Source organism: Mesocricetus auratus, unplaced genomic scaffold (assembly GCF_017639785.1).
Source record: "Mesocricetus auratus isolate SY011 unplaced genomic scaffold, BCM_Maur_2.0 Super-Scaffold_100003, whole genome shotgun sequence".
NCBI classification, from domain to species: Eukaryota; Metazoa; Chordata; class Mammalia; order Rodentia; family Cricetidae; genus Mesocricetus; species Mesocricetus auratus.
In genome coordinates, this window is record NW_024429188.1 from 72,098,764 (window position 1) to 72,124,912 (window position 26,149).

General features: G+C 42.6%; 2 protein-coding genes and 1 pseudogene across 2 annotated transcripts in view; all 3 read right to left on the minus strand.

The window, feature by feature from the left end:
* Positions 1 to 250: 250 nt before the first annotated feature.
* Positions 251 to 2,121, minus strand: LOC101843591 (annotated as a pseudogene).
* A 17,353-nt stretch (positions 2,122 to 19,474) lies between these two features.
* Timm8a (translocase of inner mitochondrial membrane 8A) lies at positions 19,475 to 23,436 on the minus strand. Its single transcript, XM_021228648.2, has 2 exons — positions 23,218 to 23,436; positions 19,475 to 20,480 (listed from the first exon to the last, which is right to left on the minus strand). Exons 1-2 carry the CDS (start codon positions 23,347 to 23,349, stop codon positions 20,319 to 20,321), a joined length of 294 nt encoding a protein of 97 aa, XP_021084307.1. The 5' UTR covers positions 23,350 to 23,436; the 3' UTR covers positions 19,475 to 20,318.
* A 703-nt stretch (positions 23,437 to 24,139) lies between these two features.
* Btk (Bruton tyrosine kinase) overlaps positions 24,140 to 26,149 on the minus strand; it is a 43,974-nt gene continuing 41,964 nt past the window's right edge. The window contains exon 19 of the mRNA XM_005072490.4: positions 24,140 to 24,606. Within this exon, the coding sequence (XP_005072547.1) occupies positions 24,535 to 24,606 (72 nt within the window). The 3' untranslated portion in view covers positions 24,140 to 24,534. The remainder of the gene's footprint in view (positions 24,607 to 26,149) is intronic.

Here is a 26,149-nt window from a genome sequence, read left to right on the forward strand (position 1 = left end):
AGCCCTCTTCATAGCTCCTCACGGCTGATGGCTTTGTGGAGGAGGGGGACACTCAGTTATCATTAAGGGGCTGGCCACTGGGAGTTTGACCATGCTCCAGTGAGCACAGAGTCAACACAAAATGGACTTGGTGGAGTTGGGTTGAGTTTGTTTTGGCAGGAGGAGGGTGTGTGCGAGGGTGGGAGGGTGAACCTGGGAAGAATGGAAAGCAAGCGCATTGTGTAAGATCCCCCAATAACTAATAAAAATATTACCTTAGGGGGTGCTCAGTGTTGCTCAACATTCGGACCCCATCTGCACCCTGATTCTTTTTCATAAGTGACCCGCAGGCAGCATTGGTGACCAGATCAGAGGCCAGATGCCTATCAGTGTTTAAGTCTGTCCTGGAAACTTTTGCCAGTAGCAAGTGGACAATGTCTGCATAACCCTTCCAGGCATCTGCATGCAGAGACATGTCCTGGCTTCTTTGTTTTGCTGGTTCAGCCCAACTTTTGGTTGAGTAAACAGCACTTCCACTATAGGTCTGTGGATCCCATGTCAGGCCCAGTACAGGCCAGTGTTTCCAGTGGCTTTGTCCAAGCCGTCCACACCCACGTGATTGTCCAAAGCACTGTCTCAACCAGCTCAAGTTACCTTTGTCCAGCTGCATGCAATGGGTTGTCAATGAACCCATCCTGCTGAGCCACATAGTTGCTCAGTCCTGTCTTGCCTTTGTAAGTCCCTGCCTACCATCTGGTGTCATTCATGTCAGTGATGTAGGTAATATCTCCTTCCTCAAAGCACACTTCATCTGGAGTCCTGGGTTCAAAGGCATGCAGAACTCTGAAGACTGTAACTTGTCTGGTTTGGCTGGTCTAGTAGGTGGCTTGGATATGGCCTGTGTGGGGAGGCAAGCCTCGGCTGGAGGACCTCACATGCTCTAGGAAACTGGGAGCCAAACCCGCAACTGGCCGTAGCCACTCAGGATCCTGCTCAGCCAGTGCAGAACACTGGAACCATCAAGTTCCAGCGTATTTCTTTTCAAAATATGAATATTCTGTACAGTTTGATCACTTTATGTGTCATTTAAGATTTAATTATTTTGATTTTATGTGCATGGGTGGTTTTCCTGCACATATCTAAATGCACTGTATGCATGTTGGTGCCCAAACGAGAGCACAAGATCCTCTGGAATTGGAGGATGTAAGCCACCTTGTGGGTACTGGACCCCAAACCCAGTCCTCTACAAAAACAAGTGATCTTAACTACTAAGCCATCTCAATCCCCGTTTCATTTTTGATAGTGCATGTATGTCTGTATACATAGAAGCCCATATGTAGTTAATGAAAATAGCTTCGATTCAAGACATACAACAACAGTTTTCTATATAAGAACTACTGACACTTGCAAACCCAGAAATACTACTTAACAGAAGTAGCAAAAAGAAAATGCTCAGAGAGTAAAAGAACCCAAATTCAGTTCCAAGCACCCACCACCAGGTGGCTCACAGACACCTGTAACTCCAGCGCCAGGAAGCCCAATGCCTCTAGGCTCTGTATGCACCTGAACTAGTATACACACACATAAATATACACAATAATAAATAAAATGTTAAAAGAAAGAGAAAATAAAGAGGCAGGTGTGGCCTTTGGCTGCAGCTCAGGCCCAGGTGCCTCCATGGCCCTGGGTGGTAGTGCAGGCCACTCAGATGGGCATCACCCCAGCTGCAGGGTGACCTGTGAACACCAACTTGTGCCAGGTGGTGGTTCAGATCCCAGGCATCATCTGTACAGCCCTCAACGGCAACAGATTATCATACACATCAACTCAGACCCTGGCTGCAGTAAGGCCACAGACTCAGACATGGCTCTCAGCTACAGTCGGGGCATGGATGACTTCATGGCCCTGGGTGGCAGTGCACTCAGATCGGGCTGGCCCCTGAGGTGGCATGGCCCTTGGACACCAATGTGGAACACGTGGCAGCCCAGACCCCAGGCATCCTCAAAGCCTTCAGTGATAATAGGAGCCACAGACATCAACACAGACCTTGACTGCAGCAGAGTCGTGCACCCAGACATAGCCCTTGGCAGTAGCCCAGGCCCGAACATCACCATGGCCCTGAGTGGCAAGCAGGCCTCCCATTCCTCACCACCTTCGCCTCTTCAGATGTGCCTCTCACCACAGGACATGAGACGTTCTGACTCTCTCTCCCATGCCCCACCATATATTGGTTCACCATAATGGCACCTGACTGTTCTGTGCTGCAAGGTGATGAGCTGGACTGTGGTTTCTCTACTCTACACAGGGCAAGCGAATGCGGGCAGGCATGTGAGTGTCCCTCATCCTCTGGGTTGTAATGGCACCAGGAAGGCCCATGATCTCTCTTCCTATGCAGAAAATCTTGGTTGCTATTTATATTCACTTATTTATTTCATCCTAAGCACATATTTAACAATTACAAGTGACAATTTTAGCATTATTACTAATAATTATTGTTAAATGTAATTTGAGATATAGATTCTCTTTGTCTTTGAAGTGCTATCTCACTGGTTAATCAATCTCCTGTGCTTTAAGATAACATGGAAAATTTGGTTGTGTTAGTCTCCCAACAACTGCTAGCACATTCATTTTGCTTTAAATGGTTATGGATAATCTTGGCTTGATTTTTGTTATAATTATGCAAAACATTTATGTGGCTTCATCACCTGAACTCTAAAAAGTACACTTAGAAAAGTCTGACTTTCATTTCTGATCTCTAATAGCTCGTGTGGTAGTTTGAATTAGAATGGTCCCCACAGGCTCTTATAATTTGAATACTTAGTCTCAAGTTGGTAGAACTGTTTAAGAAGCAGGTAGCTAAAGGGGAGCTGGAACCAACTTAGAAATGACCTTACACGGTGATTCTCTCTATTCCTATGGCCACAAAGGTAGCTGGATTCACCATGGACTCACCACACCCAAGTGAAGAAAGCAGAAGCCACAGAGAACAATGCCAAACAGACTATGCCCAGGACTGACTATGAACCCACTAAAACAAGGTTGCATTAAGCCATGAGCCCTTCCATTGACTTCCCTTCTACTCCCCCTGAGTCTTATGTTTGGTATAATGCCCACCACCCTCAGGTCTGGATCTGGAAACTGAGGAAGACAGATACAGGGAAAGTGTTAGCTAGTGCGACTACAGACCAGCAACCCATATTCATCTTGACCTTTTCTCCCTGATGCCCACTTTAAATGTCTGGTTATATTGGAAAAAAAACCAGAAATGATAAGGGAGCTTATCCTTTGAGTTAAAATATACAGAGTTCATACATGCCCTACAGCTGGGCCCCTTATTTGGGTTCATCATTTCTAGACAGAAACTGATCAGGATTGATGGTTAAGCTTAGACACCTGGTCCCCATACTACATAGGGATTGAAACTAACCGGACTGTCAGCCCATTGACTGACAAAATTTAATGTGACTGGGGGCAGCCCAAATTAACATTAGAGGATTCATGTGGAAATGAAACTTACCTAATACCCAAAACCTTGGCACTTTCCCCTAGTCTGACACCTAGTATTCTGCTTTGTGGGTTAACGCATCTGGATAACATCAATATTACTGTGCCCCTGTGATTACTTGGCGGACACTTACTAATGGTTTTACTAAATATGCCTCTTCTGATGGTTTCCAAACCCATTTTATACATCTGTGTACACATTTGTCCCAGGTATATCTATTGTCTTAGCAAGGATTTTATTGCTGTGAAGACACCATGACCACGATAACTTTTTTGCATATTTTTATTTAACTTTTTACGCATGTCCCTTTCAGTTCCCTCTCCCTCCCCTCCTCCCCCACTCCCCTCAGTTCACCCAACCCTTCACCCTCATTCCATCCCCCCTCCACTCTTCAGGGAGGGCAAGGGCCTCCATGAGGGATTTCCAGAGTCTGTCACATCATCCCGGGAAGGGCCCAGGTTCTTCCTCATGTGTCCAGGCTGAGAGAGCATCCCTCCACATGGTATGGGTTCCCAGAGTCCTTCTGTATGCCAAGAATAAATACTGCTCCACTCTCCCAGGTCCCACAGATTGCCAAGGCCTCCTCTCTGTCACCCAGGTTCGGTGGGGGGGTGTCTGGATCAGTCCCATGCTGGCCCCTCTGTCATCAGTCTGGGGTCCATATGATGCCCCTTGTTTAGATCAGCTGCCTCTGTGGGCCTCGACAACTCTTACAAAGGAAAACATTTAATAGGGTCTGGTTTACAGGTTCAAAGACTTAGTCCATTATCATCATGGTGGGGAGCATGGCAGCATGTAGGCAGACACGTGTTTGAAAAGGAGTTGAGAGTTCTACATTCAGATCAACAGTCAGCAGGAAGAGATGGAAATACTGGGCCTGGCCTGAGCATTTGAAACCTCAAAGTTCACCCCTCCTACAAGACCACACCTACTCCAGTAAGTCCACACCTCCTAATCCTTTCAAATAGTACCACTCCCTGTTAGCCTATGGGGACCATTTTCATTCAAACCACCACAACTATATAATGGGAAAGAAGGGAAAATGCATTATAATATGGACCCTGAACTACAAATTAAAAAATAGAGCTACAGCTGTCCTCATCCCACTCCTGGTTGGAAAGGCATAGCCAGCTCAATGGTTATAGACACATCATACTTTAACATAAGAAATAAAATTTTAAGAAACTAAGGAGGCAGGTTCATCAGGACTCTTGAGTTTTCCATTTCTAAGTTAAAACAACAGCTAGATTCTGTTATGGAATATTAGTTGAAGACGTGTTACATTTATTTATGCTGTGGAACATTCGTTTAATGATGCAAAGATGTGTTGCATTCTTTCATGTTGCATTTGTTTAACTCTGTGAAGCTGTGTTACTTTGCCTGTCTAAAACTCCTGATTGGTCTAATAATGATCTGAATGGCCAAAAGTTAGGCAGGAGATGGATAGGCAGGGCTGACAGAGAGAATAAGCAGGAGGAGAAAAAAGAGAAGGGAGAGGAGAAAAGGAGAGGAAGATGCTAAGGATCAGCCACACAGCCAGATATGTAGTAAGAAGGAAAGAAAAGACACACAGAAATAGAGACAGGTAAAAGGCCAGAGGCAAAAGTACATGGGATAATTTAAGAAAAGCTGGCTAGAAATAAGCCAGGCTAAGACTGGGCATTCATAAGAAAGAATAAGTCTGTGTGATTATTTGGGAGCTGAGTGGCAGGCCCCCAAAGAGTGAAGAGTAGGGATAAAAAAACAACAGAAATGACCCTAGAAAATCTAAGAGGCTTAGACTTACTTCTCATGGAATAAGGGGACTATGTATGGCTTTGAGAAAAACCTGTTGTATCAATGTTACTTCATCAGGAGTAATTAGAGAAAATCTTGCCATGGTTGGGGAAATCACCTGCTGGCTAATAAAGGCTTTTTATTGGTTTAATCCATGTCCAAGCAGTCTTCTCTGGTGGACAGCCCACAACGAGCCTTGGTTGACAGCTAGTTCCAGGACAACCAGGGCTATTAGATGTATGAGCCTAGTGGGGCCATTCTCATTCAAATCACCATATCCATGTCTGTGCCACTGACAGGAGACAACATCAGGTACCCTGGAATTAGACAGAATTACAGATAGTTTTGAACCACTATGTGGGTCCTGGGAACTGAATTAAGGGCATCAGGAAGAGCAGTAAGTGCTCTTAACTACTAAGCCATCTCTTCAGCACCTCTTAAACTGTAACACTTCTTGACTTATTTAAGTCCAGTTAAAAGTCACTGCCCTAAAGAGTTTATTTTGGCCGGGTGTTGGTGGCACAGGCCTTTAATCCCAGCACTCGGGAGGCAGAGGCAGGCAGATCTCTGTGAGTTCCAGGCCAGCCTGTTCTACAGAGCGAGTTCCAGGACAGCCTCCAAAACAATACAGAGAAAGCCTGTCTCTAAAAACAAAAAAAAGTTTATTTGGCACCTCCATGTTTGTAATCCCAATACTTGAGAGGCTGCAGCAGGGAAAATTTGAGTTCCAGGATAGCCTGGATACATAGTAAAATTCTGTGTTAGTTGATTAATTTGAAGTTCACATAATATTTTATGATCCAAGATATTCTTCACTGGGTCATTTGGTTTTTTGTTTGGCTTGGTTTTTTGTTTTGTTTGTTTGGTGTGTGTGTGTGTGTGTGTGTGTGTGTGTGTGTGTGTGTGTGGTTTTTTTTTTTTTTTGAGACGGGGTTTCTTTGGTAGCCCTGGTTGGGTCATGGTCATTTGTTTTTTTGTTTGGCTTGGTTTTTTGTTTGTTTGGTGTGTGTGTGTGTGTGTGTGTGTGTGTGTGTGTGTGTGTGTGTGTGTGTGTGTGTGTTTGAGATGGGGTTTCTTTGGTAGCCCTGGTTGTCCTGGAATGTGCTCTGTTGGCTAGGCTTCCCTCGAACTCACAAAGATCTGCCTGTCTCTGCCTCCCAAATGGTGGGATTAAAGGCATGTGCTATCACCACACATCTTTAATATGAGTAAACATAAAAGATCTGAATTTTCAACAATTCAGTAATATTATGTTGCTTTATGAATTGTGTATATTACTAAAACATTACACTTATATAGATTGACAGGTGGGCACGGTGGCTAGTCTGGTCTACATAGTGAGTTCCAGGACAGTCAGATCTATAAGAGCTATATAAAGAGACCCTGTCTGCAATATGTGTGTGGTGTGTGTGTGTGTGTGTGTGTGTGTGTGTGTGTGTGTGTGTGTGTGTGTGTGTATGAAAGACAGAAAGATGACTCAGCACTTAAAGCTATCCTGGGGTTAAATTCCTAGCACCCACATGGCAGCTCACAGTCATCTGTAGCTCCAGTCTCAGGAGATCTGATGCCATTTTCTGACCCTCGGTGGATACCAAGCAAGCAACTGATATAGACATACATGCAGACAAAACACTCACACAGATAAAATAAATTTACTCATATATTATTATAACATCACAATAATAGCATTAAGATTCAATTAATCAATTTATTTATTTAGTTTTAAACAAACCCTTACTTTGTAGCCTAGACCAATCTAGAACTTGCTATAAAGCCCAGGCTGGCCTGAAACTTGCTATACACCCCAGACTGGCCTAGACCTGAAATCCTCACACTTCTGCCTCTTAAGTGCAGGAATAACAAGTGTGTTCTATTATGCCTAGCAATAACATAGATTTTAGATACAGATCTGAAACCAAGAGCATGGCTGAGGCCTAACAATCTTTCTAAGACCATATTTCCCATCCGTAGAATAAGGCCAAGAACAGTTGTGCTTAGGGTTCTATGACAATTAAGTGAGGTTATATATGCGTTTAGCACAGGGCAAATGAGATACTTTTGTAAATAGTAACTCACAATCACTCAAGGATGGAGCTGTTCACTATCACGGAAATGGAATCAGAGCAAGGGTAAATCATTTGTCCAATTCTGGGAAAAGGTGGGCTAAGATTCAAATCAAGCTTAATATGAAATCTCAAACTCCCAGGTGGTGGTGGCGGCACACGCCTTTAATCCCAGCACTTGGGAGGCAGAGGCAGGCGGATCTCTGTGAGTTCAAGGCCAGACTGGGTTACAGAATGAGTTCCAGGACAGCCAGTGCTGTTACACAGAGAAACCTTGTCTTGAAAAATCATCTTTGTTTGATTCCCCCATGGAAGGCCTCACACATGTTAGGGAGTGGAAGGGGGGGTCGGTGGAGGTGGGGGGTGGGAGAGGGAACTGGGATTGGTATGTAGAGTAAGATTGTTTCTAATTTCAATAAAAATGTATAAATAAAAAAAGGAAATTCCAAGCTCATCAGCACTAAGCTGCCAGCTGTTATTCACACTTTCACGGCTGCTCCGGCTGAGTATCATGGGGGAAATGCTTCTAGTTAAACGAGGGTTAGGATAAAAGGAAGGCACAGGACTGTGTGTAATGCTATTCTTCTTTTGCGTTGAAATTTTTGTGATGTATTTAAAATTGATAGGTAAATATATTCTTCAAAAACCATTGTCTGTTTGCCTTGTGTCTTGCCAACCCGAGTTTGAAACTGGAACCCAGAGTAGAAGGGAAGATCTGATTCCCAAAAGTTCTGTGACTTCCATACACACCATGGCATATGCACTGTGGCACACAGACACACACACACACACACACACAATTTTTGAGTAATGGCACATATAAAATATTAATTATTGTCATCATAATAATAACAACTTGTCATCATAATAATAACAACTTGTTTTGATGTTTCGCATACTCATCAAATTAACCAAATGTGAAGTTAGTTATATTTTCTATGCTCAGGATTCATACTTGAATTTGGATATTTGCATTGTGCATTCAATACTTCTGGGACACCCTCAGCTGTCACTTCTTTATATATCACCGTTTTCTCTCTGGTGTCCTTATTTGTCTCTTTACCTTTCCTTCAATTTTTTTCTGTTTCCCTAACTGTCTATGCTGCATTCTGTGTCTGATTAACCATGCTTGTTATGAGGTTTCATATATTCATTGAGTTTGTAACAGATTTTTCTTTATTGCTATTTTTCTTTTTTTGTTAAGTACTCACAATGTAACCCCAGTTAGTCTGGAACTTGTTATATAAAACTCAGGGTGGCCCTGGATTTGTAATCCTCCTGCCTCAGCCTCCAGTTTGGTAGGGTTAAGGCCCTGGTTCAGAAGAACCAGATTCTGGAGAGGAGATGAGGAGTCCGCAAATGCTAAACACACACACAGGAGGCTTGTCTGAGGAGGCAAAGCTTAATTCTTCATTGTGTTTTTCTCCTCCTCCTTCTTATTTTTCTCTTGTCCCTTTTATACCACCTAAGACTGTTGGGGAAGTCCTGTGCATTTGTCAATAAAGCACTGTCTGGCCAATAGGGAATCTAGATAGGAGGGACTAGGAGTCCAGAAGGACTCTGGGTAGGAGAAATACAAGGAGAGTCAGCATGTAACGCCATGGGGTAGGAAGCCCGGAACTATTCTCCGGTAAGAAACATAGGTAGATTAACAATTATGGGGTAATTACTTAAGTCAGAGCTAGCCAGTAAGAAACAAGCAAGGCCAACAGCTTCATAATTAATATACCCTCCTGTGTGTTTATTTGGGACTGATGCGGCTCTAGAACCAGGCTGGTGGGAAGGCTTCCCTCAAAGAAAAAGCTTCTCTTTACATAAGACAAAAATCTCTACGTAAGAAGGAAATCACCTCACAGCCGCACGTTACATATTTTCCAAGAACAAATTAAAATCTTTGCACAGGAAGAAATCACATTATCATCACAAGTTACATGTTTTTCTTAGAAGCCCAAAAGCAGTTCAACATTTTCCTTTGTATTAATTTTCCCACCATAACATCTTCACTCCAAAGCAATGATTCTCTTTTGAACTGGTGGGCAGCTGTTTGCAATTTCCCCGTAACAGATTCCTAGCCTATTTCTACTCTACAATATCTTAAACAAGTGGTCTAGCTAAGCATCTATTTTTCTTTACACACAATAGGATCACTTAATTTCCTTTCACAGCTTTGTTTCTTCAAGGTGCCTACAGAAATCTTTGATCAATTCTGTAAGCTATATGACCAAGAAACTCAGACTTAATTTTGGGTGTAGAGCCATAATTGCTCCCTTTGATCAGTCTGTTTTTCCACAGAATTCATGGGTGTATAATGCATGAAACTTCCTTGTTGTCATTTTCCATCCTCACAAGTCTCACATCTAGCAAAAGGGGGGTGACTTCTAATCTTATTTCTGTCTTTTGCATCTCTCATTGGAGCAACTGGCAGAGCAACCTAAACCTTTTCCCTCATCTTTAACGGCCCTAACCACCTGTATCTTTAAATCATTGATCCAACTAAGCATCATTACTCTATAAAAATCATCTTGAGCTGGGTGTGATGGCGCACGCCTTTAATCCCAGCACTCGGGAAGCAGAGGCAGGTAGATCTCTGTGAGTTCGAGACCAGCCTGGTGTACAAGCGCTCATTCCAGGACAGCCTCCAAAGTCACAGAGAAACCTTGTTTTGGAAAAAAAATCATCTTCATTATGATCTGCAAGCGACTTAACTAGTGAGGACTGGAATTTTCCAATGAAACAGTCACACCATACTAGATACAGGGAGTTCCTTTCACATACTAATCAGTCCCTGCCATATACAGTAGGAACACCTTAGCGGTAAGCAGGAGAAAGTACAGCAGAAGCAAGGGGCATTCTGGAGACAATCTCCCGGGGGCTCTGTCTCTCCAGGGTGTCCCCATCATAGCTGTCATCTGGTGGCTTGTACTCCATAAGCCCCATTGTTGACTGCAGCTCCTCCAACATGGCAACTGACACATTGGCCACCATAACTCATGAGTTTCTAACTTTAAAACTTTGTTTTCATTTATAGAAATAGGGTTTCTTTTAGACAGCATTTCATCTAACTCAAGCTGGCCCCAAACTCATTATGTACCCAGAGACGGCTTTGAATGTCTGATTCTCCCGCCTCTGCATTCTGATAATATAGTATGGCAGCTATATGTGTGTAATGGATTTTAGTATTTGCAGAAGATAAGAGCCAATCTTCCATGAACACAAAGGGACAACTGTACACCAAATTTTGAGATTATTTTATTAATTACATAAAAATGTTATATTTTCTTAGTAATAATTTTAATAATAAATGTTCCTTTGTTCTTTTTAGTCATTTATGAAATTTTCCTGGGTAAAATGCTTGATGGTGAGCTGTTGGATCCCTGCAAATCATATAGAGGTGGAAAGAGAGGAGAGAATTTAACAAGTTGTCCTCTGAACTCCACATGTATACAGTGGCATGCCTCCCACACATACAAAATAAATAAACATTAAAAAAATTTAATCTACCAGATCTTCAAGTTTTCTCCTTTCTAAGTACTTGGTAATCAAATAAATATAACCTTCCTAAAATGCACACTTAAAATACTTTGAAGGTGTACTTTCCTATCATCTCAACAATAAAATCCAGGACACAGGGTATAGTTCAGCGGTAGAGTACCTACCCCAAAATTTAAAAACCAAAACATAAAAAAATAAAAAGTGACACATTTCTGTGGTAATTTCTATTTCTTTTAGCTATAAATGACTTTTCTCTTTGTTGTGGGAAAATGAGAATGGGAAAGACCACACCCAGAACAGGCACCAGGGACTGAGTGAAGAACTGAAAGAGTCGATTCCCTCTGGCAGGGACTCAGGAGAGTAAGCTCCAAAAACCCGAGCACATGGTTCAGTGTCGTAGACTAGGCTAATCAGCATCATTTCTGACTTCTGTCATTAGTGGATTCAAATCATAGCCTGCTTGACTGAGGACCATGAGTGAGAACTTAGCCCATAGGACTGAAGATGAGGAGTGGGAAATTCCAGAAGCAAGCACATTTCCAGCAACGGAAAGAGGGCCAGACAGGGCAGGTCTTTTACAAGCAACTGCACGTTTGAGATAAAGCCCTGTGCTTTTGCTTCCTGACTCCAGCCTTTTTTCAAAGGTCAAGAGTCATTTACATTTCCGTATCTTTGAACTGTTTCATCTGTTATGGTTGATTGTATGTTGACTTGAGTAGGTTAAGTGGTACCCTGAGAGTTTGTAAACACTATTTCTGCATGTGCCTGTTGAGAGTGTTTCCAAAAGAGATAACATTAGAATTGGTAGATGGATCCAAGAAGACTCAAGTATATCACAATGAGCAGAAGTTCGCAGGTTCTGAATTCTGTATTTAGTGGAAAAGTCTAATTAAAACCCACTCAAAGAAAAAGATTTGGGTTCCTCTTGTTGTTTTGCTTTGATTATTAAATTATTATTAATTTTTTTGGTTTTATGAGACAGGGTTTCTCTGTATTGTTTTGGAGGCTGTCGGTCCAGCCCAGCCTCGAATTCACAGAGATCCGCCTGCCTCTGCCTCCCGAGTGCTGGGATTAAAGGCGTGCGCCATCACTATTATTATTATTATTGTAAGGAGTGTCATGCCAGACTGTAAACTTGGTAGTCAGAGGACAAATTTGTGGTGTCGGTTCTCTCTTTTCACCAATAAGTAGGATCCAGGGATTGAATTCCAGTTGTCATGCTTGGCATGGCATGTGCCCTTGTCCACTAAACCTTCCCTGCTTTTCTTTTAGAGATGGAGTCTCGCTCTGTAGCCCAGGTTGACATCAAAGCCAGGCTGGCCTTGAAATCAAGATCTTCTTGCCTCAGCCTCCTAAGTGCTTAGATTTCAGTGATGTACCACCAAGTTCAGTTCCTGAGAAGGATCCATATCAGCGAGGACTTGAATAGGAATCAGAGTCATCTATTAGAAATGTGTGTACAACCTTGGAGATTTCAGGTATGAAAGGAAATGGACCTGCGATTGAAATACTGAGAACCACTAACTGAGAAGAAGAACCCTTTGAAGAAAGGCAAATGTCCCTAAGACCTGCCTTAGGGAAGGAAAAATCAGAAAGCACATGGAAACAGAAATTAGCCCTTAAATACATGATGTGTCCTTCTACACACAGATGAATAGCTGCTCTGAAGATAATTAGGCAGTGTTGATAATCTTTTCTTTGTAGCAACAATGTGTGTCTAGCAATGTTAGCCCATATTAGATTTGTAGCAACAATGTGTGTCTAGCAATGTTAGACCATATTAGATTTGTACCAACAATGTGTGTCTAGCAATGTTAGACCATATTAGATTTGTACCAACAATGTGTGTCTAGCAATGTTAGACCATATTAGATTTGTACCAACAATGTGTGTCTAGCAATGTTAGCCCATATTAGATTTGTAGCAACAATGTGTGTCTAGCAATGTTAGCCCATATTAGATTTGTAGCAACAATGTGTGTCTAGCAATGTTAGACCATATTAGATTTGTACCAACAATGTGTGTCTAGCAATGTTAGACCATATTAGATTAAACTGGAACAATACTGCACTGGTAAATCAATACTGCACTGGTAAATCAGGCCAGTTGCATTATGTAGCAAGTAGTCTAAACATTATAAAAAACAAGAACTACAAGGCCCAATCATAGCCTAACAATTAACTGTTGAGACCCTAAGGCAAGATGCCTCAAATACAGCCTTCTAAAGACAGCATGATGCAGGTTGAACATACCTAATTCAAAATTTGAGAACCTGAAATACTCTAAAATTTTGTGTGTTCTAAGCACTCATAGGTGTATCCTGAAGCTTCAGAGACCCTAGCATGCATGTGAGGAGGTCCCCTGAACTTTTTTAGATCCCTGACATCTACAGGGCTTCTTATAGAACCCTAGAAAGGCAGAACTGGGAAACCAGAGCTTGTAGGAGCCCCTGCACCCCGGTTGTAGATGGTGTGCTTTCTGACTATTCTTCAGTCAATGAGGCCATTCTTTAGTTCCCTCCACTTCTAGTCGACTAGTATAATTCACTACCCTGCACTTACCTCCCTGGCACTTATATAGAAGACAATTCCATTTAAACCAGTTTGATTTCAATGATGTAGTATGAAAATCAAAATGGGCACTCTTTTTATTTGTTTTGATCTTTCTGGCTTTTTTGAAGGCTAAGTATAACTAGACATAAGTTTATTAAGTTGTACAGATTTGGGGTCTGGACAATTTTGACATGTGATGTTCTTATTTCTTTACAGTTTATTTTTATAATAAAGTTTATTTTTAAAATGAAAAAAAATTGTGTGTTGCGCTGAGACGCAAAGCCAGGGTCCCATGCATGCTAAGAACTATTTTTTTATTTTTCTTTCTATCCTTTCTTCCTTCCTTTATCAAAATAAAATGGCAAAAGTCAAATTTGCTGGGTGTGGTAATGCTGACCTGTACTCTGAACACTTGAGCAGCAGGAGGATTGGGAATTCAAGATTTTCCTTGGCCAGCTTGAAATCCTATCTCAAAAGAAAATAAAAATCAAATGACTGATAGTTCACCTTTTTTTGTTCTTGGCTTGCTTATTATTTTTATGATTAAATTTTATCGATCATTGTGAGTTAACATTTAAGTATTTCTGAATTTAAGTGTTTGCATATGTTCCTTAATTTGTAGGAGGCACTAAGTAACTTCAGCGGTTACTCAGTCTGTGGAACTGAGGATGGCCGACAGTGAAACTCCATGTAGCACATTCAACTTGATTAGTTGTACTATCTTCCTTTCTAGCTCTGTTTGTTTCCATCCTCATTGGCACACTATTCCCCAATTTATCTCTTGCTCCGGTTGTCCTGTATTTTTACAGCAGTAAGGATTGAACCTGGGGCTGTCTTCATGCAAGGCAGGTGTTTTACTACTGAGCTATGTCCACAGCCCCTTTTAAATTCTTTATTCTGAAACAGGGTCTTGTTATATTGCTCAGGCTGACCTTGAACATGCAACCTTCCTGCTTCAATCTCCAGAGTGGCTGGGATTACTTCCCAGCTCCCACTCCTTTTCTATACTGCCCACCATTCTACCTCACTCCAAATTTCTCTCGCACAGCTTCTTTCTATTCCTGGTTCCCCCACTTCTACCTGAAGCCTTCCCCACAGTCTCCTCTCAACTAGTGCAATATCCTTATTATTAATTTTTTTTCTTCAATCCAGTCTCCTCTCAACTAGTGCAATATCCTTATTATTAATTTCTTTTTCTTCAATCCAATCCATGCACAGCCACTAAAGTGATCTTTCTAAATGGATATGTAAGGGTAAGTGGGGAACTTTCATTAACTTCAATTCTATATACTTCTCGAAAGTTTTAAAGCACGAATGGAGCCAGGTGTGGTGGATCCAGAATTCATGATCAGTGTAGGGTTTCTGATCAGAACAAGTTTCCGATCAGTCTGGAACTACATGAGCCCTTGTTGAATAAATAAATAAATAAACAAATAAATAAAGCCAAAACAGCAAAAGCAAACAAAAGGAATGGATTACATCTGTTAATAATAGTTTCTCATACCCTAGTGAATGGCCTCATACCAATACTCATATGATCAGCACAAATTGTCATAAAGAGGTTAATGATAATAATGAGATGAGAGGTCATGAAATTGGGAGGGGGGCTGGAGAGATGGCTCAGCGGTTAAGAGCACTGGCTGCTCTTTCAGAGGTCCTGAGTTCAATTCCCAAAAACCATATGGTGGCTCACAATCATCTGTAATGAGAAATGGTGCCCTCTTCTGGCTTGAAGGCATACATGCATGCAGGCAGAATGCTGTTTACTAAATAAATGAAATTGGAAGGGGACTTGGAGGTAGTGAGGAATTGATAAAATAGAAATACACTGTATATATGTATGACATTTTCAATATTAAAAATATGATTCAAAATGCAAATACTGTTATTTCACTATTTAAAATCTTCCAATATCTTTCCATTGGTTGTAGGAATTCCTCCAAAGTGTAATCATTTATGTGTATGGACGTTTCGCCTGCACCACATGTGTACCTGATGCCAAGGTTGTCAGATCTGGAACTGGTATTATGGCTGGTTGTGAGCCACCATGTGGGTGTTGGCAATTGAACTCGGGTCTTCTGTAAGAATAACAAGTGGTCTTAACCACTGAGAAATCTCTCCAGCATCATAACATAGAGACACTTTTTAAAGGTTTATCTTGGCTCACAGTTCCAGGAGATATAGTCAATCACTGCAGAAAACGCAGGAAAGAGCTTGGTCACATTGCATCCACACTCAGGAAGCAGAGACCAGGGACTCCAAACTCAAAATTCTTAACATAATACATTCCATTGGCTCTGGTACTTCATCAGTTAATTAGTTATTGAAGCGACTGTTAAAGGGGGAGGAGCTGGAGAGATGTTTCTGTGGTTAAAAGGCTTCCAGCTCAACCAGAGGACCTGAGTTCAGTTCTCAGCACCCACATCAGAGGACTGTGATTCCAGCTCCAGAGGCTTGGGTACCCTCCTCTGACCTCTACAGGTGCACAGTCACGTGTGGCATGCAGACAGACAGACAGACAGACACAAACACACACACACACAAATAAAAAAGAAAATTGTTCTTAAAAAAAAAGACATGCCCTCATGTAGCCTCACATTCACTGTTGAATTTGAACTTCTCATTCTTCAACCTACTGAATGTTGAGACTGGAGACACATGCTGCCACACCAGGCTTTAAAGTGACTTCTTGTTCTTCTCTTTTTCTCCCCAAAAATTACTTTGCCAGCATCATCAAAGATGCTGGACTTTCAATCAAATATGTTCTTGAGCCTGTGAGATGGCTGAGCTTATTGCCAAATTTGACGACCTGAGTTCAATCCCTGGGACCTACATGGTGGAAGAGAAATGAATTTTGTGTCCTCTGACACACACACACACACACACACACACACACACACACACACACACACACACGTTGGACTAATGATGTAGCCCGGTTAGAATGCTTGCCTAACATCCAGAAAGTTCTGGTTTCCATCTACAGCACCATATGAGCCAGTTTTCATTTGTGAGTTTTTAAAAATTATTACTATTGGTAGTAGTAGTGGTGGTGATAGTAGTAGGTGTGTGTGTGTGAGACAGAGAGAGAGACAGAGAGACAGAGACAGAATGCAGGTACACATGTGCCATGGTATCTTGGTCAGTGTTCTATTGCTGTGAAACTGATGGTAACTCTTATAAAAGGAAGCATTTAATTGGGCTGGCTTACAGTTTCAGAGATTTAGTCCATTATCATCATGGTAGGAAGTATGGTGGCATGCAGGCAGACATGGTGCTTAAGAGTTCTCCATCAGGATCTGCAGATAGGAGGAGACTCTGGGCTTGTTTTTTTGTTTGTTTGTTTTTTGTTTTTGTTTTTATGAGACAGGGTTTCTCTGTATTGTTTTGGAGGCTGTCGGTCCAGCCCAGCCTCGAACTCACAGAGATCCGCCTGCCTCTGCCTCCCGAGTGCTGGGATTAAAGGCATGCGACACTACCGCCCGGAGAGACTCTGGGCTTGTTAAAACCCCCAAGTCCACACCCAGTGACACACTTCCTCCAATAAGGCAACACCTCCTAATTCTTTTAAATAGTGCTGCTTCCTAGTCACCAAGTATTCAAATCTATGGGGGTCATTCTCATTCAAACCACCACACATGGTATGTGCATGAAATTCGTGTGTGTGTGTGTGTGTGTGTGTATTAAGTGCCAATAAACATAAGCCTGAAGGAAGTTTTAAGAGAACTGTACCCAGTGGATAATCTTTGGAATAATTGTCCCCTAGTCCAAGATTGCCTCAGTAGTCTATGAGTGAATATTGTGAGGTTTTATTGTTTTGTTTAAAGAAAGGGCAGTCAATTGTTTGCTTTGTTTCTGGTAAAGATTTTACATGGGGCCGGGCTTTGGTGGCGCACGCCTTTAATCCCAGCACTCTGGAGGCAGAGGCAGGCAGATCTCCGTGAGTTCCAGGACAGCCTGGTCTACAGAGTGAGTTCCAGGACAGCTTCCAAAACAATACACACCTTGTCTCAAAAAACAAAAAAAAATTTTTACATGGATTGGTTTGTTACATTTTAGACTTCAAACTCCTTAACATGGGGGAGGGCCCAGGCACCGCCCAGGATGATATGACTGACTTTGGAGATCACCCATGGAAGACCTCACCCTCCCTGGGGAGCGAATTGGAGATTGGGTGGGGGTGGGGGCTGGTGGGGGCAGGGGAAGAGGGGAGAGTGAGGGAGCTGGGATTGACATGTGAAGCAAGCTTGTTTCAATTTAAATTAAAAAAAATTTAAAAAGATGTTTGTCCTTATTTTGAAGTCCGTGTTCCCCTATCATTGCCAATACTGGTTCGCTGAGTCAGCAGTGGGGATTTGAGAGCCGGACAGGATGCTTGGTCAGTCTTTAGGGCCTCTAAGACAACGTCTTAGACTGCAGTCAACACATGAGCAGACAAGGCACCAGCAGAGCTCCCAGGGAAGTAGTAACTTCCCCATCAGAGCAGTTTGGCCTTTCTCATTACATATTAGGCTTCTAAGACTTCATTTCAGATTTTCCTGTTACATTTACTAAGTCAGTCATTTCATTTCACAGTTGAGTCTGGAGTTTTTTAATGTAAACATTTGAAATCTAGGTTTGGAACTTGAGGACTGACATACTCTTTTAATCGAGGCGTGAAAATGCATTCCTGAGATTGCCAAAACCCCAGTGGTTGCTCATACTTAATGGAAGAAGGGGCATATGCTCATACTTTTTCTTCTCAATTGTCTTGTACCTAGTGGTGCCGAACACAACAATTGTGCCAAAGCATAATATATGAACCTGACATAACCCTCCTCATTATATTAGCTAATTGAGTGGTAACATTGTAAAATAAAAACATTTACCTTCATGCATGCATACAGTGAGAAATCAGAAGGAATAACAATAGAGTAATACAATATTTTAAGAATGAAGAGTAATTCCAGGCTTAGTGGTACTTAGAGGTCAGTGTAGTCTATCTAGTAAGCTCCAGGACAGCCAAGACAAAAAGAAACTCTCTCAAAAAACAAATAGAAAAAAAGGAACACTGTGCCATTTGTTTTACCTTGACACATATAAAATGTGTGTCAGATATCTACCGTAAGTGGCTGAACTCTGTTCAAAATGAAAAAAGCATTACTGTTACTAGTACTACTTACTACACTAATATGACATCACACATCTGCTAAAAAGCTACTCAAATAGCTTCCCTACTGGATTTTTAATTTTACCTCATGGCATGTAGCTTCTACCCTGAGGCACTTGCGCTGTTATCTCTGCCAAACAATTTTCCTTGATACTCATTTGGTCACTTAATTCTTTCAGGTCTCAACTGTTTGTTAGTAACTAGCAAAGCTCCACAAACATTTCCTAACGCCCTTATTGTGCTGTCTCTTTTTTCAAATTTGTCTGTGGGTGAAAACCTGCTTGCAGATATGTATGTGAGCCATGTGTGCCTAGTGCCCGTGGGAAGTCAGAAGATGGCCTTGGATCCTCTGGAACTAGAGTCAGGATGGTTGTGAGCCCTCATAGATAAGAATTGAACCCAGTCCTCTCCAAGAGCAACAAGTAAGTGCTCTCTATTCCACTGAGCCATCTCTCCAGTCCCGTGCTGCTTCTTAATGGAACTTACTACACTGAAGTCCTTATGCCCTTCTTACTAGAACTAATCTTTTCAGCCTTAGGGCTGTTCTGTTAAATCTCTCTTACCAAAGCTAGTCTGGCTTAGAAAAGACACTTTATAGTTTGTTGACGTATATTTTCATCACAATGGGAAAATTTTCCTTCTAGTTCCTATGAGGAAAGGCTAGAAGTGTGCCTCTGCCCAGATTCAAGGATTTGTAGTAAGAAGCTTTTCCTTTGTAGTAAGCACCTTTTCCACTCTAGTCTATGTGAATTTAACAAGAGGGACTTCAATATAAGCTCTTCTACCAGGGACCTAAGTGTTAGCACAGAATCTTTCCCCCTTCTCAGCGCATCTGAAAGTCTCACAAAAACTTCAGGGACCTCTAGAAGAGACTAACCACATTTCTGTCTTGGAATGCGCCCACATGAAATCTGAGTTGCAGATAAAAACCCAAAATAGAAGTCGTCTCCATCACAAGTTGATCTCGCAGAGCTTTTATTTCAGTGCCCGAAAGAATGCAGTTAATGGAATTTATGACTAACATCAGGCATGCACCTCTACCTGAAACTGTTGTTAGTTCTTGATTGGCCTAGATTGTTATACTTCTTTAGGCACATCTGTGAGTGTTTTGGAGCCTGATATACAAAGTTAACTTCTTCCCGTGGCAGTCTGGTAATAAGAATTATGCTCATGAGTTAGATTCCTTTATAACTAACTAAAGCCCTCTGGATTCTCAGGCTGCCCATTCTACCTTGAGCCCATGTTTTCAATTCAAGATTTAAGTAAATCACAGTATAGGGAAGACAACCTAAAAGGCTGGCTTGTATAACACACATAGAATATTTCTCAGCTGATAGTCAAACTTGAAAGATAAGAAAGCTCACAGTTGAACAGTGCCAGGTTATTTCCCCACTGCTACTTTTTCTGACACAAAGATCTCCCTAGAAAACCAGAAATGAATCCATACAAAGAGATTTACCCCATGTGGTCCCACTATCAAATTATAGAAAGCACTTCCACTATCAAAATTATATAAAGCAGTTAAAGGATCTTGAGAAAGCATAGTCCCATGTACAGTAATATGCATCTCATAATTTTGTTTATCTGTCAATGATTTTCACGTGATTAGCTTCAAAAACAACCAAATACACGACTCTCAACTTCCATACATAAAAATTGGTCTTTGTTCATTCTCCGGTGACAAGATGTACCTAGATGATAAAGAAAACTGGGAGCCAATCCCCCCCATAGCCATTTCTTCAACCATCCCATCAACAGCTCTTCATTGCTTCAACTACTTTTCCAAAGAGGTAATGCTGAGATCAGTCAGAAAGGCTTTCTGAGAAGACTGCTTTGGACTTCTGGGTCTGTTCCAGTCGATTTAAGATGAATTGGCTTGTATCAATGAAGCGCTCAACACAGTTCACAAAGCAGGCCTCAGCCCGACTGTCCAACTTGGGCCCAGGCTTATCCATGCACTTCTCCTGTTCAGAATAAGACACAGGATCACAATGGGAACTTGCAAACAAAAACCTTTTACTTATAGAAATAATTTCACCTAGATCACCTGATCTGCTAATACATTTGGACCCTATATTTTCTCTTACCTGTGACACCTAGATTTAAGATTGTACAGTATGTGTGTACCCACACATGTGTGATGTAACTACAAAGAAGACTGTGAGGAAAGATACTGTAAAGTAGGCAAGAATTACTCGTTAGAAGGCATATGCCATGAAGAAGCCCGTGACTTTTTAAGCTGACCTAAAAAAATTCATATAAAAATTTTTCACATTTGGCATCTTGCCAATTGTCAAGCAATTGGACACAGGCTTACATTACATTTAGGAATAAGCCAATGGAAAACACCATTATCATTCCTCATTTTTACCAGTGGAAACTCTTGCAAGAGTTTGCTCAAAGTCAAGGGGCCAGAAAATGGCACACCTTGGATATAGCCAAGTGAGAAAAGAGCCAAAAATACAAGTGAAATAACCCTTTTCAGGCAGTGGTGGTGGGTGGTGACACACACCTTATCTCAGCTCCTGGGAGGCAGAGGGATCTGAGTTTGAGGCCAGCCAGGGCTACACAGAGAAACCCTGACTGGTAAAACAAAACAACAAAACTAGTTAAGTACCCTAAAACCAATCAACAAAGAAAGTCTATGAACCTATATTCTTTCTTTCTTTTTCTTTGATTTGTAGACCAGGCTGGCCTCGAAATCACAGAAATCCGCCTGCCTCTGCCTCCAAGTGCTGGGATTAAAGGTGTGCACCTCCGCCACCGCCACCACCCTGAACCAACATTATTTAACCTTGTTTATTTAAGACAGAATGCTTTGTGTTTTGAGACAGGGTCATCTATATAACCCTGGATGGCTGGAACTCTCTACGTAGGCCAAACTGGACAGGACTGTACCATCCTACCCAACACCCATCAAAGGTTCTTGAATCCCCTCAGGAGTAGTAAGAAGCTAGTTTTGTAAAGGCTCTATAGTTTACGGATAAAAAAAAACATTGACAATTTCATATTCACCACCCTCTTACTCTTCTACATCCCAACTCCTCCTTCCCAACAACTCGTCTTCCTGTATGCCCTTTATGATCCACTGGGTTTTGGACTGCCTGAGTGAGCATAGAAGGTTCTTCTACTGAAGCATGATTAACTTCAGTGGCTCACTGAAGAAAAATAAGTCCCCCTCTCCTAGCTCATTATTATTATTACTATTACTATTATTATTATTATTAGGTTTTTCGAGACAAGGTTTCTCTGTGTAGTTTTGTAGACCAGGCTCGAACTCACATGGATCCTGTCTGCCTCTGCCTCCCGAGTGCTGGGATTAAAGGCGTGCACCACGGCACCAACGTCCTGCTAGCTCATTATTCTTAAAGTAATCGCACTACTTCCCACCTCAAACATAATGAATCGGAGACTTTTTAAAGAAAAAACTGGGCACGGTGGTGCGCCCCTTTAATCCCAGCACTCTGGTTGACGCAGGTGGATCTGTATGACCTAGCAGCCTGGTCTACAAAGCAGTTCCCAGGATAGCCAAGGCTGTAACACACACACACACACACACACACACACACACACACACACACACACACACACAGAGAGAGAGAGGGGGGATGGTAAACACCTTTAATTCCACCAATCAGGAGGCAGAGGCAAGAAGATCTCTATAAATTCCAGGCCAATCAGGAGTGAACAGCAAGTCTCAAAAGAAACAATTTTTATAAAAAAACAAAAAGCTGGAGGCATGAAGACCATTTTCAAGGTCATCTTTGGCTATTCCCAGCTATCCAATCAGGATGAAGCCAGCTTGGAATACATGAAAATTTGTTTCAATACAAAAGAGTCAACAAAGAATTGAGGCCCTGATTCAAGGCAAACTAGAATCCAGCACTTCTAAAGAACACAGTTCAGCAATACATAAGTTTACAGGAAAAGGACTAAGTAAATCGATGTCTGTGTTATAGTTAGAAGCTTTAAGAATAAATTTCCTTCATGAGTCTCTCCTTTATACATAAGACTTAAGAGTCTCTCGAATTCCACCGAATAATATCCATGGCCTCTAAATTCTTTAAGTTTTTATGTCACAGGAGGGCAGTGTGCTTGTCCTTGGCAACCAGAACACTTTGATCTCAGCTACAAACAAATGCCTTCTGCCCCTCTGCCAAAGTCCCCTCACTGAGTCGACTCAATTTCTCAACCTTCAGACCTTATTGTCTTGGTATTACACAACAACAAACCGTGAAGACAAATGTGTATGTTGGGAGAGATTATGCCACTTTCATACTTAATGAGCTAGAGGCGCTTGCCTTTTCATCAGGAGGGGTTATAACTGGGTAATCTGGGTAAATCCCCAGGAGTCCAGAAATAACAATCACGGACTCTCTGGGATTCGGGCTCCCGAAAGAAAATTCCAGGACTGGAACTTCTAATAGGTCTTAGTGACCAGCACTACAGTCTCAACCTCAGGTGGCTCCGAGTGCTGGGTGGGTCAGCCTTGTAAGCCTGTGACTCCCAACCCTCTGCACCTATGGTCTCCCAGAGAAGTAGTCACCCTGGTCCCTTCCGACTCAGCCTAAGGAATCTGAGAACCCAGAGTGCAGTCAAGACCACCCACTCTGGAGTTCCCGACATCCCAGAAAGTCCCATGGGGGCAAGGGCACGGGGAGAGTAGGCGCAGCGTCCAGATCCAAGCTCGGGGATCCTCACCCAGCAAAGTTCCGTCATCTGGTGCACCAGCTGCTGGAAGCGCTGCTTCTGCGTCTCCACCTCGATGAAATGCTGCAGCTGCGGGTCGACGGCGCCCAAACCCGCGCCCGAAGAGGACGAGGAGGAATCCATCCCGGCGCGACCACGAGGGCCGAAGCGAGCACAGAACCAACTCGCCGACCTTCACGTGTCTGGGTGACGGAACCGGAACCACAACCTCCCCCCCACCCCACCCCCCGCGCCGCCCCGCCCCGCCCCGCTCCGCCCCACCTCGGGGACCGCCCTGTGAGCTCACTGCGTCGGCGCGAAGCGCCGGCTCCCCCCAGCTCCAGGCAGTTGACTGCGTTCTGTCGCCTCTGCCGGCCGGACCTGCTCCCCGCCTCTCCCCGGCGGTAGCGCCCAGCCGTGACCTGGAGCGCCGCAGCGCCGTGGGAGCGCTGATCAAAAAGGAAAGAATGCTTTCTAAAGGAAGCTACTCCACACCACGTGGTCCAGTGAAGGGCCGGCCTTACTACTCCGCCCTGCCCACTTCCAAATTTGGCCCGCGCTTTCTCAGCTTTGGCTTTGCCCCCAGCCAGAATGCTTCCGCTAATTAACTGGCTACCCTGGCTGGGCGCCTGGGTTCAGTTCTTTGATGGGGTTTTCCTCTTGATGGAGGGAAATGAGGCTCTGGCTGAGTTTGTCCCTAACCTTAGGATTCATCCAAATAATGTCGTATGTCTACTGTGTGCCAAAGCACCGTGGAAAGCTTGTGGATTCGTCTACAATTAAGAGGCAGGCTTGAACAAGAGAAAGGGGTGAAATGTAGATTTCTGTTGAATTCTAGATTAGGAATATGCCAAACTAATAACACACGATTTCCTGCAGTTCTCAAATGGGAAACTTGAGGACGGCTGCGTGATGAATTAAAAGAGGAGATGCCTTCATCTTTCCAGTTAATTTTATTTTATCAAAACAATCCCTCCCATTTTAATGGCACCATTCCAGTCTGTCCTGCCCCCCAAACTCGTAACACTTACCCAACATGCTGTTAGACAACTAGTGGAGCTATTTACACCTTTCCCTCCCCCCAAATGTTCCCATCCCAAATTCAGTCTGTTAGGAGTCTTGAAGTTATGGGCAATACCAGGCACAGAAATTCCTTGACCTTTGCTCAGAAGCCTTGTGCTGGGGACAGAAAGAAGAGAGGCATTCCTAGATGTACGAAGGCCTTTATGTATTCAGTAGGAGCAGGGAAGACTGCAGAGCCCTCGAGCCTGGGAGCCCATAGAAAAAGTGGAATTAGGGCTTGTAGGAGAGGGACGTAGATCAGCTAGTTCAGGATTCTTCATCCATGACATCCAGGATGTTACTCAAGAGAATTTTGAAACTAGGACGTTCATCTGCTTTCTAAAACCAGAGAAAACAGTGTTACAGTGTAGAATCTAGAATCTACAAGGATCCCAGTAGTAAATCACAAACTGTTAAGCTTATTAAGTATATACTAAATACCTAGCCACATATCTTTTTGATAACACAAAAAGAAAAGAAATGACAAAGCAGGTCACCAAAGAGTCCCTGTGTGCTTTTCATCTTTAGCAACCCAAGTTATTTTTTATAATTTATCTTTATTTTATGTGCATTGGTGTTTTGCCTGCATGTATGTCTGTGTATGAGGGTGTTAGATCCCTTGGAACTGCAGTTATAGACAGTTGTGAGCTGCCGTGTGGATGCTGAGAATTGAACTCTGGTCCTCTGAAAGAGTAGTCAGAGGCTCTTAACCACTGAGGCATCTATCCAGCCTATAATGCTAATAACTTTTGCCTTATCCCTTGCATCTCTTTCCAGAAATCAGTCATGAACTTCCTATTTCCACTTCCACCTGGCTGTTATACAAAAAAATTCTAGGATTACTCTTTTTATGTTTGTTTTTGAGACAGGGTTACTCTGCATAGGCATGGCTGTCCTGGAACTCGATCTGTAGACCAGACTAGCCTCAAACTCACAGAGACCCACCTAACTCTGCCTCCTGGTGCCGGGATTAAAGGAGTGAGCCACCATGCCTGGCACAACTCAAGTTATTTGTATGATAAGAAAAATTTGCAAATTAATCTCATAGGCTGATTAAAATTGACCCATTTATTGCAAATTTATACACACTATCTCATTACTTAAGAGCTTGCAATGAAGATGGCTATCAAGTATGCATCCCTGGTTCACAAGCATACTTCACAGAATTCCTACAAGCAGGGATAATGTTTAGCTAGCTTCCAAAATCACTTTCTGTCATCACAAAGCTAAATGGACAAAGGACTTAAGTTTGCAAAGGCCTGGATTGGACCCTGAGCAACGGGCGGGGGGGTGTTAGACTGACTTTAAGATTATGGCTCTTTTGGAGATCCATGGTCAGATTAAACACTGGAAAGTAGACCAGGCTGGCCTCGAACTCACAGAGATCCACTTGCCTCTGTCTCCCAAGTGCTGAGATTAAAGGCATGCGCCACCAACGCCCGGTTGAGATGTGGTCTTTATTGTTTAGTTTGTTGTTTGTTTTGTGATAAGATGGCACTCTATATCTCAGGCTGCCGTGGAAGGCAACGTGTAGCACGAACTAGCCTGAAACTCATGGCAAACCCTCCAGCCTCAGACTCTTGAGTGCTGGGACCACATAAGCCTAGTTGTCCTGATGTATTTGATAATTCGGGAAGGATTCATAACAGAGTGGCCTCAATCTGTCAGAACCAAAGTGTCATCAATTTCTTAGTATTCAAATCAGTAGTTTTCAAACTAGACAAGTATCAGAAGTTCTAAGAAACATGAAAGGGTTTCTGAGTTCCATAGCAGATGTACCTATCCAGAATCTCTAGAAAAGAAGCCCTGTAATTTATATTTTTGAAAATGCCTTAGGAGGCTGGACATGGTGGCACATGCCTTTAATCCTCACACTTGGGAA

What these genes read in the sequence shown, in the direction of transcription:
- Timm8a (XM_021228648.2), bottom strand. Translation starts at nt 23,349, where the DNA reads ATGGATTCCTCCTCGTCCTCTTCGGGCGCGGGTTTGGGCGCCGTCGAC. An exon ending in AGATGACGGAACTTTGCTGG is followed by an intron (nt 20,481 to 23,217) that starts GTGAGGATCCCC and finishes TATTCTGAACAG; the next exon opens with GAGAAGTGCATGGATAAGCC.